This window comes from Peromyscus californicus, unplaced genomic scaffold (genome assembly GCF_007827085.1).
Source record: "Peromyscus californicus insignis strain IS unplaced genomic scaffold, ASM782708v3 Scaffold_15__1_contigs__length_86483966, whole genome shotgun sequence".
NCBI classification, from domain to species: Eukaryota; Metazoa; Chordata; class Mammalia; order Rodentia; family Cricetidae; genus Peromyscus; species Peromyscus californicus.
The window spans coordinates 79,594,289-79,607,667 of NW_026294447.1; the positions used below are offsets into that span (position 1 = coordinate 79,594,289).

Consider the following 13,379-nt stretch of genomic DNA (forward strand, 5'->3'; position numbering starts at 1 on the left):
AGGAAAGGGAAAAAAAAATATTGACAGAGTTTACTTTTGAAAATGTGTGAAGAAATCCAGATATTGGTTTATGATGCCAGTAAAGGTCAGACTTGCCAAATTTTCTTGAGGACTTTTAATATGCCAACACATTGCAGTAGCAAAAAAGGAGGGAACAGTTCACGGAGGGTGGCCAGGACTTAGCAGATGTGAGGGCCCAAGGACACAGGGTTATCTGTCGCTCTCAGCTAGCTTAACATGGTCATGGGACTTTACACTGCTTTCTCTCCCTGGGAAGGGCAAGTTCATCTCCGAGAGCAAACCCAAAACCTTCTAATTCATCCGCTTTAGAAACATACTGTAACTGTATCAATCGCTTTCGTCTCCCAGGCTTTAGTCACATTAACTAGTCCTCAGTAGCCACATTACGATGTTCTGCCGGGTGCCGCCACCACTGGCACAAGAGCATCCATGACATTACCGCTACCTAAATCAGCTGTGGAAAACCATGGAGCAAACACCAAGCTAACCTGGACCTGACTCTAAACGCACTGTTTATTAGATCATTAGTTCTCATCCTATGGGTCACACCCTCCGGGGGGAGGGAATGTCGAACAATCCTTTCCATAAGGGTCACCTAAGACCATCAGAAAACACAGATATTTACAACTCATAACAGTAGCAAGATTACAGTTAGGAAGTAGCAACAAAAATAACTTTATGGCTGAGGGTCACAACATAAGAAACTATTAAAGGATCATAGCATTAGGAAGGTTGAGAACCACTGATCAGACTCTTATTTTGCGCCAGCAAACTACTATGGCTATTAAAATAGCAAAATGTAAATCCAAAGCTGGGCATGGTGGCACACTCCCGTAATCTAGCACTTACAAGATAGGGGCAGGAGAATCGGGAGTTTGAGACCAACCTCACTACATAAGACCCTGTCTTAAAAATACAAGTGAGTGGGCTGGAGAGATGGCTCAGTGGTTAAAAGCACTGGCTGCTCTTCTAGAGGTCCTGAGTTCAATTCCCAGCAACCACAGGGTGGCTCACAACCATCTGTAATGAGATCTGATGCCCTCTTCTGGCCTGTAGGCAAACATGGAGGCAGAACACTGTATACATAATAAATAAATAAATCTTTAAAAAAATACAAACAAGCAAACAAAAGCCCAGAAAAAAAGAAAACTAAAACTTTAGAGACGATAAAAGGTTATATATAGTATTATTCTATATATTTTATATAGAAATAAAACCTAGCCCAGTTTAGAATGATGCCTCCAATTTGGGAGCACAGTATTTAAATAATAAATGATAGCCTGTCAGTGGTAACCCATACCTTTAATCTGAACATTGGCGGGGGGTGGGGTGGGACAGAGGCAGGCAGATCTTTGTGAGTTTGAGGCCAGCCTGGTCTACAGAGAGTTTCCAGACAGTCAGGGCTACACAGTAAAACCCTGTCTTGAGAAACAAACAACAAAAAATATAAATGGTAAATAAATATGTCTTCATCATGCTTTTCCATTTTCCTCTGAAACTTGTAATTTTGGCTTTTCCAGGAGCCCTGCCCCCCCCCCCACCCTTCATTCCCAAAATCAAAAAAACAAAACAAAAAAACAAAAAGAAGGTTGAAACTAGCAGCGAAGAAGGTGCCGGTGGGGAGCTTCCGCTTAAATTTCTGCATGGACACATCCACACTTGAAACAAGCTGGGTTTTTTGTTTTTTTTTTTTTTTTTTTTTTTCTTGGAAGCATTTAGGCCATTTCCTATTCAAGTTGGGACAGGGGGGCAGCAAAACGGCTCCACAGGGCATAAAAGCACTCGCCACCAAGCCTGAAGGACTGAGTGCCATCCCTGGGACCCACATGATGGACGAGAACTGACTCCCACAGGCTGCCATGTGACCGCCACATGCCCTCTGTGGCATGCACCTGCTGCCACTAACAAATCAAAGTAACTTAAAATACATTTTCAAAAATCAAAAGTAAAACTTGAGAGGCTAAGCCCAAAGTTTTCGAAGAAAAGTTAACTGTTGAATGAAAGAATAAATCGAAAAAGAAAAAAAAATATGAAAATTTGTAACGGGAAGAACACAGTGAAGCCTTCGCTGTGGTATTAACCATCCTAACTCCATCTTGGACGCGGCAATCCTCGCCTTCTCACTCTCGTCTACCTGCTGTCTGGCCACCACTCACGTTTTTTCTCCAGGAGAACGGAAGCTAACGAGCCCTACCAACAAAAACCCAACCCCAGATCAGAAGAATTCCAGAGTCAGACCCAGGAAGCCATGCCCACGCCCAGACCGCCGCAGCTCACACGCCAGTCTTCCAGGAGGACTTCCACAGACTCCTTGCTCCCGTAAGGGACGTTCCAAACATCCAACTTTGCCTTCGCTTCATCTAGCAAAGCAAGGACTGAGCACTTGGAGTCATGAAACTCCAGAAGTGGGATGAATTTTCTACCCAAAATGTTGTTGATTCTGGAAAACAAGCAGGTTGTAGAATTGACCAAGTGTCAGAAATCGGGTTGGCATTTTTAATAACACTGTGCTTTAGTTTTTTTTTTCTATTTGAACACATGGAACTCAAAAGTATCCTCAAGAGTGCTGCACCCCTCCCCCGCCTTCCTGCCGTGTGTGTGTGTGTGTGTGTGTGTGTGTGTGTGTGAGTGTGTGTGTGTGTGTGTGTGTGTGTGTGTGTGTGTGTGTGTATGTGTCCATCCTTCTGTCCTTCTCTTCTTTCTTTAAAATAATATAAAACAAACACTGTGGCAAGATATAAAGCAACCATTTGTAAGGTAAAAATGCAACAGAACATTTTCTGAAGAAATTATTCCCTTATTGAGAAATCCTGTAAGAACACTCCAAGGAACAAAATATCTTAGAGTTTAAAAACTTCTGTATAATTTGATGCAGCTACAATCTTTTTAAAGCTCAAATATGAAGAATCTTTCATTATTAAGGCTAGCATTCTCTTATTGCAATAAGTTACTTATGAGTAAAAATAAAACAAAAGACAGTGTGGTGGACCTTCAGTTAAATGACTTCTATACTGATGTGTATTTTTTAAAGATTTTTATGTTATTATTCACTTGTGTGTGTGTGTGTGTGTGTGTGTGTGTGTGTGTGTGTGTGCACATGCACAAGTGAGTGCAGGTGTCTAAAGAGGCCAGAAGAAGGCACTGGATCCCTTGGAGCTGGAGTTATATACATGGTTGTGAGCCACCCAACATAGGTACTGAGAACCAAATTTGGGTCCTCTACGAGAGTGGTAAGTGCTATTAACCACTGAGCCATTTCCCTAGCCCTATACTTATAATACTTTACAATTTATATTTTTAAAATTTATTTTATTTATGTTTATGTGTGCCTTCATGAATGTATGGGCACATGTGTGGGTGGGTGTGAGTACAGTTGCCTATGCACAGAGGCCAGAAAAAAGCCTGAGATCCCTTGGAGCTGCAATGATGGGTATTTATGGAATCCCAGCTTGTTACACATGTCCTGGGATCCAAACTCTGGTCCCCATGACTGCATAGCCAGGATTCTTAACTGACGAACCATACCTCCGTTCCCTACCTTTACCCTATAAATGTGCACTTATATACCCATCGTCTTGATCTGATATCCTTGTGAGACATGGATAGGGTGACTGCCAGGAACCCATGTTTACAAATGTGAAAATGAGGGAGCTCAGAAAGACAAAGCTCCCCTCCCAGGAGTCTCCAGGAGTCTATTGCTCAATGAAACAGGACGGGAACCATGTGTGCTGCTATTGCAACACCGTGAAGGTGTGGTTATCAAGATGGAGAAGCCATGTGTCAGACGTCATCTCAAAGTCTCTATGCTCGTGGTACACTAGCAACGCTACTGTTAGCCGTGAGCAGGCAGTGGTGAAATAACACGGCTACGCACCGTCTTTTCATTTCCTCCAGTTTGTCAGGGGGCACGACCGGCAGCTGGTTCTCATCTTGGTTTTCAAAGGCCAAAAGACTATTCGAATGATAGTCAGAGCTGCCCATCAGACTCTGAAAGAAATATAGAAATAGGAAAATCAGGTTTATCTCTACACACTACAATGGAAAGAATGTCCATTGTGCCTATGTTATATCTGTTTTCAAAAAAGCCTGATTGACTGACTGACCTACTGACTGACTGACTGACTGATTGATTGATTGATTGATTGATTGATTGATTGATTTGGCTGACTGAGATAGGGCCATGCATTGTAGCGCCTACTGGCCTGGAACTCACAAGGTACCCTAGACTGGCCTCAAATTTATGGTAATGCTCCTGCCTCAGCCTCCAGAGTGCTATGAGCATAGGCATGAGGCACCATGACAGGTTCTCATCTCTTCCTTTTGACCCAAGATTTTCATGAACCCTTATTTCAGCACAAAAGTTTTTAAGTGCGACATTTTCCCAAAGAGCAGCATGCAGTGTTTTTGGCAAAGTCATTAGCAAAATCTTTTGTTCTAAGTCTCTCCGTCCCTCTAGAGATACAACTGCCCTAAGTCTCCGAAATCAAAGTTTCTCACACATTTGCAGTGAGGACCCAATTGCCCTCATTTTACAACAGCTTCTTCCACTGGCATCTTTTTTTATTTTGGTCAGATGTCATGGTTGCTTTAGAAGTGACTGGTTTCTTCTACCTTCCCTGATTTCTGTTTTTAAAGATCACAACAGTCGTGAATAAAAGCACCTGTTTGGTTGGGGCTGGTTTTTGTCACAGGGTCTCACGTTGCCCAGCTGGCCTCAGATTTACTATCTAGCCAAGGATGATCCTGAACTCCAGATCTCCTGCCTCTATGTCCCAAGAGCTGGGATTACAGCAGGCACCATCATGCCCAGCACTCATGAAAGTCCCTCTGGATCCCGGGGACTCATGCTACCCCATGCTCGGCCACTACTGTATTTCCTTCTTTTCTCTCTAGAATAAAATCTTCCTCAAGGACAGACGCTAACAAAGGGTCGACTTTCCCACAAGTCTGTTTTCCCACCTTGAATAAAGACATTTTCCCTTGGATCAGAGCTGCAACTTCTGAGTAATTCTGGGAGGTCGGCAGCCCTTCCTCCACGAGCCCCTCCACATCCTTGAGCCACGCTTCAGTCTCCTTGAGCGGTGATGGCAAGGCGTCATCCAGCTGGGCTTTCCACTCAGAGATCTGAAATACGGCAAAGAGTCATCCTCTGTCAGCGCTCGCCCAGTCGATTTCTTCACCTACACATATTTACTTCATGTGCCTCAGAAAGCCAAAGCCAATTTATTAAAGGAACTTTATCAGTGGGCAAACTTCTTAGCTCTAAATGGTATTTTATTGCTTGCAGAAGAGGAATGTAATTAGTTTAAGAGCCGTTGAAAAAGAAGGCACAAGGAAAAGAAAGGTTTGGATGAATCTCGAATAAGCTGCATGGAGGAAATTCGAACTACATAAAGTTCTCCTCCAAACTAAGATCGTCACAGAAAGAACTGTCTGAAACACCACATGCCCTCGTATTCTTTGACTCTGGTTTTAGTCAGGTTCTCTAGACGAACAGAAACCGTCCCTAGGACAGCACTGTAAACTCACTTTACACACACACACACACACACACACACACACCACACACACACACACACACACACACACACACACACACACACGCACACGCACATGCACACACACACACACACACACACACACACGGCTTGCTATCTCACCAGCCCCTAACCAGACATCAATATTCCACTTCATCTTCCCACTTCCGTCCTTCAGCAAACCCCATCCTGATCCAGGTCCTCATCTTCTACCGTGTAGGTTGAACATGGGTCACCAGGCTTGACTGCAAGTATGTCAACCCGCCTAAAATTAAATCCTTTATGATTTATATAATTTAGTAAATGGTTGGTATGCCTATTTTTATATTCCTATATGCCCTGAATAAAATAAGTAGGGGAAAAAAAAGCGTAGGAAACCCTGCTCTAATTCAACTACAGTTCTTTGCACAATTAAATGAAAGCTCTATATATTAAATGAAATCGAAACTTTTTAGAAGACAGAGACGACATTTACCTTCATTCCCTCCCATTCCCACTGAACACACAAATCGTTCTACACTCCCTTTCTGAAAGATGATGATGATGATGATGATGATGATGATGATGATGATGATGATTTGGTTTTTTGAGACAGGGTTTCTCTGTGTAATAGCCCTAGCTGTCCTGGAACTCACTCTGTAGACCAGGCTGGCCTCAAACTCACAGAGATCTGCCTGCGTCTGCCTCCGGAGTTCTAGGATTAAAGGTATGCGCCACCACCGCTCAGCTTAAAAGGATTATTTTTTTAATTTGGCTGAAAATGTATGAAAGATCTTGATCAGGTTAAAATCAGATAACATTGCTATTGTCTACAGCAGGCTTAAGAGGAAAAACCACTTAGCCAGGCTGTTGTGGTTCACGCCTGAATTCCCAGGGAGGCAGAGCCAGGCAGATCTCTGAGTTCCAGGCCAGCCTGGTCTCCAGAGTGAATTCCAGGACAGCCAGGGCTACACAGAGAAATCTTGTCTTGAAAAAATAACAAAAAGATAAAGAAGAGAGAGAGAAACCACTTACTAACTTGTATGTATATATGAAAATGCCAAAATGAAGTCCATTACTTTGTATGCTACCTTTAAAATTAGTAAGTAAAAATATTTCCTGTGCAGGGCCTTGATGAGAAATATCAACTTTATGAGCCACACAGTCTCTCTATAATTTCATATAAATTTATTATGCTGTGCTTGTTTTATATATAAACATGTGTCATGTGTGTATGTTTTTGTTCTGAGCAAACATGTTTTAAAGAACATTTTCTTAAAAAGTTTATTGGCATTTGTGTGTGTGTATGTATGTGTGTAGATGTGTGCACTCTATAAATTCATTTCAAAATCATTTAATGGAGGGTTTGAAGGATGGCTCAATGATTAAGACTGCATACCGCGCTCTTGCAAAGGACCCAAGTTGGATTCCCAGCACCATACTGGATGGCTCACAACTTGCCCCAGGGGACTTGACATCTTCTGACATCTATGAGACCTGTGTTCACATCATAAACACAAACACCCACACACACGTAATAAAAATAAAATCTTTCATTAAAAGAGAAAGTAATGGTGCTGAGGAGAGGACTTGATAGGCAAGAACACTTGATCTATAAGCACGGGGACCTAAGTTCAAATCCCTAGCACCCTCACAAAAGGGTGCAGCTGCACATGCCTAGAACCCCAGCACTGGAGGGGAGGGCAGGCGAATCCCAAAAACTCACTATCTCGCTAGCTAGGCTAGCCCAAAAGGCAAGCTTCCAGCCCAGTGAGAGACCCAAAGGCGGGAAAGCCGAGAGCAACAGAAAAAGACAATGTTATTCTTTGGCCTCCAAACAGGCTTGCGCCCACCCATCTGCCCACTCAAGTACACATACCACAAATACATACCCTATGCAATACACGACAAATACCCACATATGCACACAATCTTTTCATTACCCATTTAAAATGAGTGAATTATAAGATGTGTATTAGATATTAATAAAATTGATTTTAAAAAATAAAGGCAAAATAAACACATTTAGAGATCAAGGAAAATGAAACAAATCTGCTACTGTTATATTATCAGGCAAGGAGTTGCTCAAAGTCTACAGAAAGAACTAGAAATGGTATATATCCTTCTTTGTCCCTTGGTCTATTGAGATAGGGTGTCATTGTGTAACGCTAGCAGGCCTGGAACTCGCTTTATAGACCAGGCTGGTCTTGAACTTATAGAGATTCACCTGTTTCTACCCCTCAAGTGCTGGGATTAAAGGTGTGCACCACCATGCCCAGCTAGCAGTGGTAAATATCTAGGTAAACATGAAAGACTACATTTTTCTCTTAAATGATTTAAAATGGGGAATGGAGAGATAAGTCAGCGGTTAAGAGGTCTTGCTCCTCTTTCAGAGGACCATTAACCAGTTCCCAGCATGCAGGTTGGGCTACTCACAACCACCCAAAAATCCAGCCCCAGAGGATTCAACACCCTTTTCTGGCCTCCATCAGTACACACACACACACATACACACACACACTTACAAATAAAAAACTTTAAAAAAATTCATTAAAATATGCTTGCTCAGAGCAAAAAATGCACACATGACACATATTTATATATAAAACAAGCATAGCATAATGAACAGGAGGCAAATGAACTATATGATTGCAAATATGTTGCATGGGGTGCTGGAGAGATGGCTCAGCAGCTACGAGTGTGTATCGCTCTTACAGAGGCCCAAGTCAGTTCCCAGCACCCATGTCTTGTGCCTAACAAACTGGCTTCATGACATTCCAATGCCTCTGTCTCTGTCGATATCTGCACTCATGTGCACATCCCACACAGAGACACATAGGCATACACATAATGAAAAATATAATAAATATTTTTTCTTTCATTGAAAAGTGTACTTTTTTCATACAATGTATTCTGATTACAGTTTCCCCTGCCCCGACTCCTCCCAGTTCCTCCCCACATCCTCTCCCATCTGGATCCACACACTTCCTGTCTCTCATTAGAAAACAAACAGGCATCTAAGGAATAATAATAAAATAAAATTAAAAAAAAAACCTTTGAAGAACAAATGTTACATGGTAAAAGAAGTTATACAATAAGAAACTGTACAGCTCAAAATTTAGACTGTAAACAGTTTAGAATGTACATTAATATAACCCTTAGAGTAAAAATAAACAAATAGAGCCCAAAGCTGATAGACATATTAAAACAGAATTAAAAAAAAAAAGAATGGAGATTCAAAAACAGAGGGAACACACAAATTAAAGAGTAAAATGATAAACCTAAGTTAAACGGTAGAAACAATTGTATTAAGTATAAATGTACTAAACTCTCCAATTAAAAGGCCAGGACTGCCATAAAAAAAAAATAAGAAAAGAAAATTTCATGTGTTGCCTTTAACAGATGTACACTAAAATGGGTTAAAATAAATGAAGGGGAAATGTGTAATTCAGACAGCATCAGAATAGTAGGATCAAAACATGACACTCATATCAGATGAAGCAGACACCAAGCAAAACAGTCTCACTAAATATAAGTTTTGAATATACATATGCATATATATTCACTAAATATAAGTATATTTACATACATACTATTTATATTTAGTGGGTTGTTCCCTAAAGTGTCATTTCATCAGAAAGACAGAACTATCATAAATCTGTATGCACCTAATAAGGTTTTAAAATGTACAAAGTAAGCAGAATGTGACAAAATTAAAGGAAGGTTTCCACAGATTTTTAAGCTTCCCTTTCAGCAGTTATAGAATAAGACGAATGCCAGTCAAGACACAGATATGTTCGACAACAGTATTAGCCAGCTCATCTTGACTGATATCAACAGCATACCAGATTGCTGAAGAGTATAGGCTTTTACAGAAGCATGCGGTTATATGGCACACCATAAGCTGGACCATACACCAAGTCCTAATAAATTTAAAAGGATGAAAACCACAAACACAGTCATCCTACATGTGTTTCCAGGTTGTCCACAGAACTTTTCAAGCATCTACTGATATTGACAAATGATGGGAGGGAAGGGGCTACAGTTCCCATGAATTACCTACAATAGCAAATGCTAAGTTATCCACCATGGTAAACCGAGAATTAATGGCCAGTGTAGCTTTGGGTAATCTCACATTTAAGCAGAATGCTACAAACTTCTTTTTAAATTCAATTCCTATCTAAATAATGTCATGGGAAAAAAAAAACAAAGCATGATCCTATTTCCTGATGAAGCATCTATCCTGTCCCCTACAGAATTCCTAATGAATATCCAGAGTCAAGTCTTCACCCCACCCCCCAAAAAAAGCTGCCCCCCCCAAGTGTTCTACTAAGGGCAATATAACACAGTCACCTGGTGCGTGAGGCTGGCCCAGTCTTGTCTCAACCGTAACTGATCTTCATTCAGCTCATTCATGTTCCCTTTCAATGACAGGACGTCCACAAAGGGTTCCTTTTCTTCATTCAATGACTCCATAAAGGACAGCAGACTCTGCGATTAGAAGAGCATTTTATAATACCTTAAAACACGTAATTCCATTTACAAAATGTAATCTGCAATTCAAGGTCTAGAGCTAAAAGTTATGCTTAAGCCAGACTTAGATAAAGGTACAATCGCTGAATCCAGCATCCTCTCTCTGATCTGGTTTCTTCTGATAATTTGAGTAAACAGCAAAGCGACACAGGGCAGGTGTCGGTTCCTGGATTTCTACTACAAGGGAGTCGCAAAGCTGTCTCTGGAGGACAGATCATAAAGCCATATGCAAAACCTTTCCAACCCAGAGCGACCGAGAGAACTGCTAGCCTGCAACTGTCATGTATAACTGATGGCAGATGTCTTTGGTCTCGTGGGATGGGTCTCACTCTCTACCTCAGAAAGGGATGGAACTATGTATTTAAGGCTGGCCTTAGACTCACACCAATCCTCCTGTCTCAGCTCCCCAAGTGCACAGAATACACATCTGAGACATGTAATGACTTTCAAAGTGACTAACAGAGATTATGCCAACTCTTCCCAATGCATTTTATACACACTAAAAATCCCCTTCTGCCTGCACTCAGAATTTCAGACACAAAAGTTTTCTTGGTTTGCATTGGCATTCAATAGTCACGTTTTAGAGTCACCAATTCTGTGTTATTTAAACATTATACAATCATTAATAATATTCCTAATTATACTTAATATAAGCTGGGTATGGTAGTAGGGACCTCTATAGCCCCAGATATAGCCCCAGGCTGAGACAAAAAAATTATTTGAGCCGGGCGGTGGTGGCGCACGCCTTTAATCCCAGCACTCGGGAGGCAGAGGCAGGCGGATCTCTGTGAGTTCGAGGCCAACCTGGGCTACCAAGTGAGTTCCAGGAAAGGCGCAAAGCTACACAGAGAAACCTTGTCTCAAAAAAAAAAAACCAAAAAAAAAAAAAAAAAAAAAAATTATTTGAACTCAAGAATTCATGGGCAGGCTGAGGAAATTAGTAATGCTTAGGCTTGAATATAATTAAGTAAATAAATAACAAATAATTTACTCTATCCCTGATAAGTAATAAAATCATAAAACCTTCTATTGAAGGAACCTGAGTCTATGATACATTACTAAATCAAAGATGTAGTGGAAACAAGGTACTTGAACACTGAGTTCAAACGCGTCCAGGGGAATAAACCCATAGATCCTATGCTGATCCAAGGAAGAAGAGAATTCTGATCCTTTCCTTCCCTACAGACTTCAAGTCAAGCCAGATAGCATGGTCCAGGAATCATTATGATCCATTCAATGATGGATTTGGAAAGGCTGATTCATCCAGCTCCCACAGGGGAATGGAGGCCCGGAAAGCGCTAAGGGCTACCTTAGCACATGACAGTATCTTCCTTATTCAGGACAGAGAACTGGTGGGAAGCACAAAATTACAGAGGGTTCTAAGAAACCTTCACTGGATCCCTCAAGATTGTCCAATTAATAATTTACATGTCCTGGAAAACCAACCGACTGTGAATTAAGCCGGAACCTTAAAGCCACACGCTACTCTTGAGACACTGTAGAAATTCAGAGAAGTCACTTAGTGACCTCTAAACCTTAATGCCTTCATGTGTGAAAGTGAAATAACAACACCAAGTTCAGCAAGCTGTGTTCGCCTGTAAAAGACTCACCAGCAAGGGGCTTGCTCCACAGCAAATGGTCAGTTCGGTGATAACATCACTACTGTACAAAGGAGTCCTGGCTGAAGCCCTGAACTAAAATGCTGAGAGGTGCAACTGATAGCCTCCTGTGTTTCCCTTTCATTCAATATTCATGATGAAGGAATGATCCACTCAAAATCTCAGGGATTGGAGAACTTGTAATTACAAGGGACAAGATGATAAATCTCTTGGGGCTCATGGACCATTTGGTCTCTTTCCCAACAGCTTAAGAATAACTTAAGAAAGAGTACTTAAATGGACATGATTCTATTCTGATACCATTTCTTTTGCAAAAGCAGGAGTCCAGGACCAGGGGCTACAGTGTGTCATCCCTTGTTGCTACAGCCCTGTAGCTCAGACTACTCTATGAACCAGCCGTGTGAACTACCACGTTAGGACCACGGGATCTCAGGCCCTGGCCAGAGCTCCTGACTCTGAACCTGTGTTTAATAAGAGCATCCATGAAGGCTTCAGAGGTACTGTCCAGAACTTCAGCGCCGAGTCCTGGGGTTGTTTAATACGAAATATTACTCTCTTAAGAGTTTTCTAAAGTGTACTTGTCTAAATGTTTTTCCAAAATAAGAAGATTTTCACTCTTTCCCCGAAACAGTATGAGCCAGTGTTTAAAGTCTTACTCACGTGGTACTTGTTGAAGTATGTCTCATTGGCTGAATCCTTCTGCATGTTCTGCAGTTTCTTCTCTTGCAGAGTTAGCCGTGTCATAGCATCCTTCACCTTGGCCTGTAATCCACACAAGTAAGCATGCATGCATGCACGCACATATTTGAATCACATCCTACATAGCTTTGGTGATTTCTATGAGCAATAAAATGGACAACTTGAAAGAGCAGTGGGTTAATGTTATTTTACACCAAGGACTCACTATGTGCAAGAGTAATTCTCTCCTGGTTCCTGTGACACCTTACATCTAAAATAGACTGAAACTAACATCCAAAAATCATTCTGTGCCTTTAAATAAAGATTTCTCAAAAGAATATATATGTTATAATGGGGACTGAAGAGATGGCTCAGAGGCTAAGAGCACTCGCTGCTCTTTCAAAGGACCTGGGTTCAATTTCCAGCACCACAAGGTAGTTCACAATTGTCCATAACTCCGGTTCCAGGGGATCTGACGCCCTCCTCTGGCTTCACAGGCACCAGCTACACCTGTGTCATTCGTACATACATACACACATACACACACACACACACATACATACATACATACATACATACATACACACACACATACATGCAGGTAAACATGCAGAGACATAAAGGTAAATAAATCACCCAGCTCACATCTTTAATCCCAGCTCTAAGAAGGCAGAGGCACGTGGATCTCTGGGAGTCCAAGGCCAGCCTGGTCTACTTAGCAAATTCTAGGCTAGCCAGGGCTACATGAGAAATTCTGTCTCAAAAATTAAAAAAGTAAAGATATCTGTATATCCTATCCATTTCTATTATTCTTCAGCTTTTTGGGAACCATCATAGATTGTTTTTTTAGTTTTTAATGTTATTTATTATTTTTTATGATGCGGGGGATACACACATGCCAAGCCATGAATATTGAGGTCAGAAGACAGTTCTAACAAGTCGGTTGTCTCCTTCCACCTTTACATGGGTTGCAGAGATTTTAGCTCAGGTCACCGGGCTTGCTCAGCAAACG

The 13,379-nt window shown here is 41.4% G+C and overlaps 1 protein-coding gene across 1 annotated transcript in view; it reads right to left on the reverse strand.

The window, feature by feature from the left end:
- Syne2 (spectrin repeat containing nuclear envelope protein 2) overlaps nt 1-13,379 on the reverse strand; it is a 321,778-nt gene that overhangs the window by 218,922 nt on the left and 89,477 nt on the right. Inside the window, 5 exon segments of the mRNA XM_052739574.1 lie at nt 2,299-2,461; nt 3,896-4,008; nt 4,981-5,145; nt 9,891-10,028; nt 12,350-12,451. Of these exon segments, the coding sequence (XP_052595534.1) occupies nt 2,299-2,461; nt 3,896-4,008; nt 4,981-5,145; nt 9,891-10,028; nt 12,350-12,451 (681 nt within the window).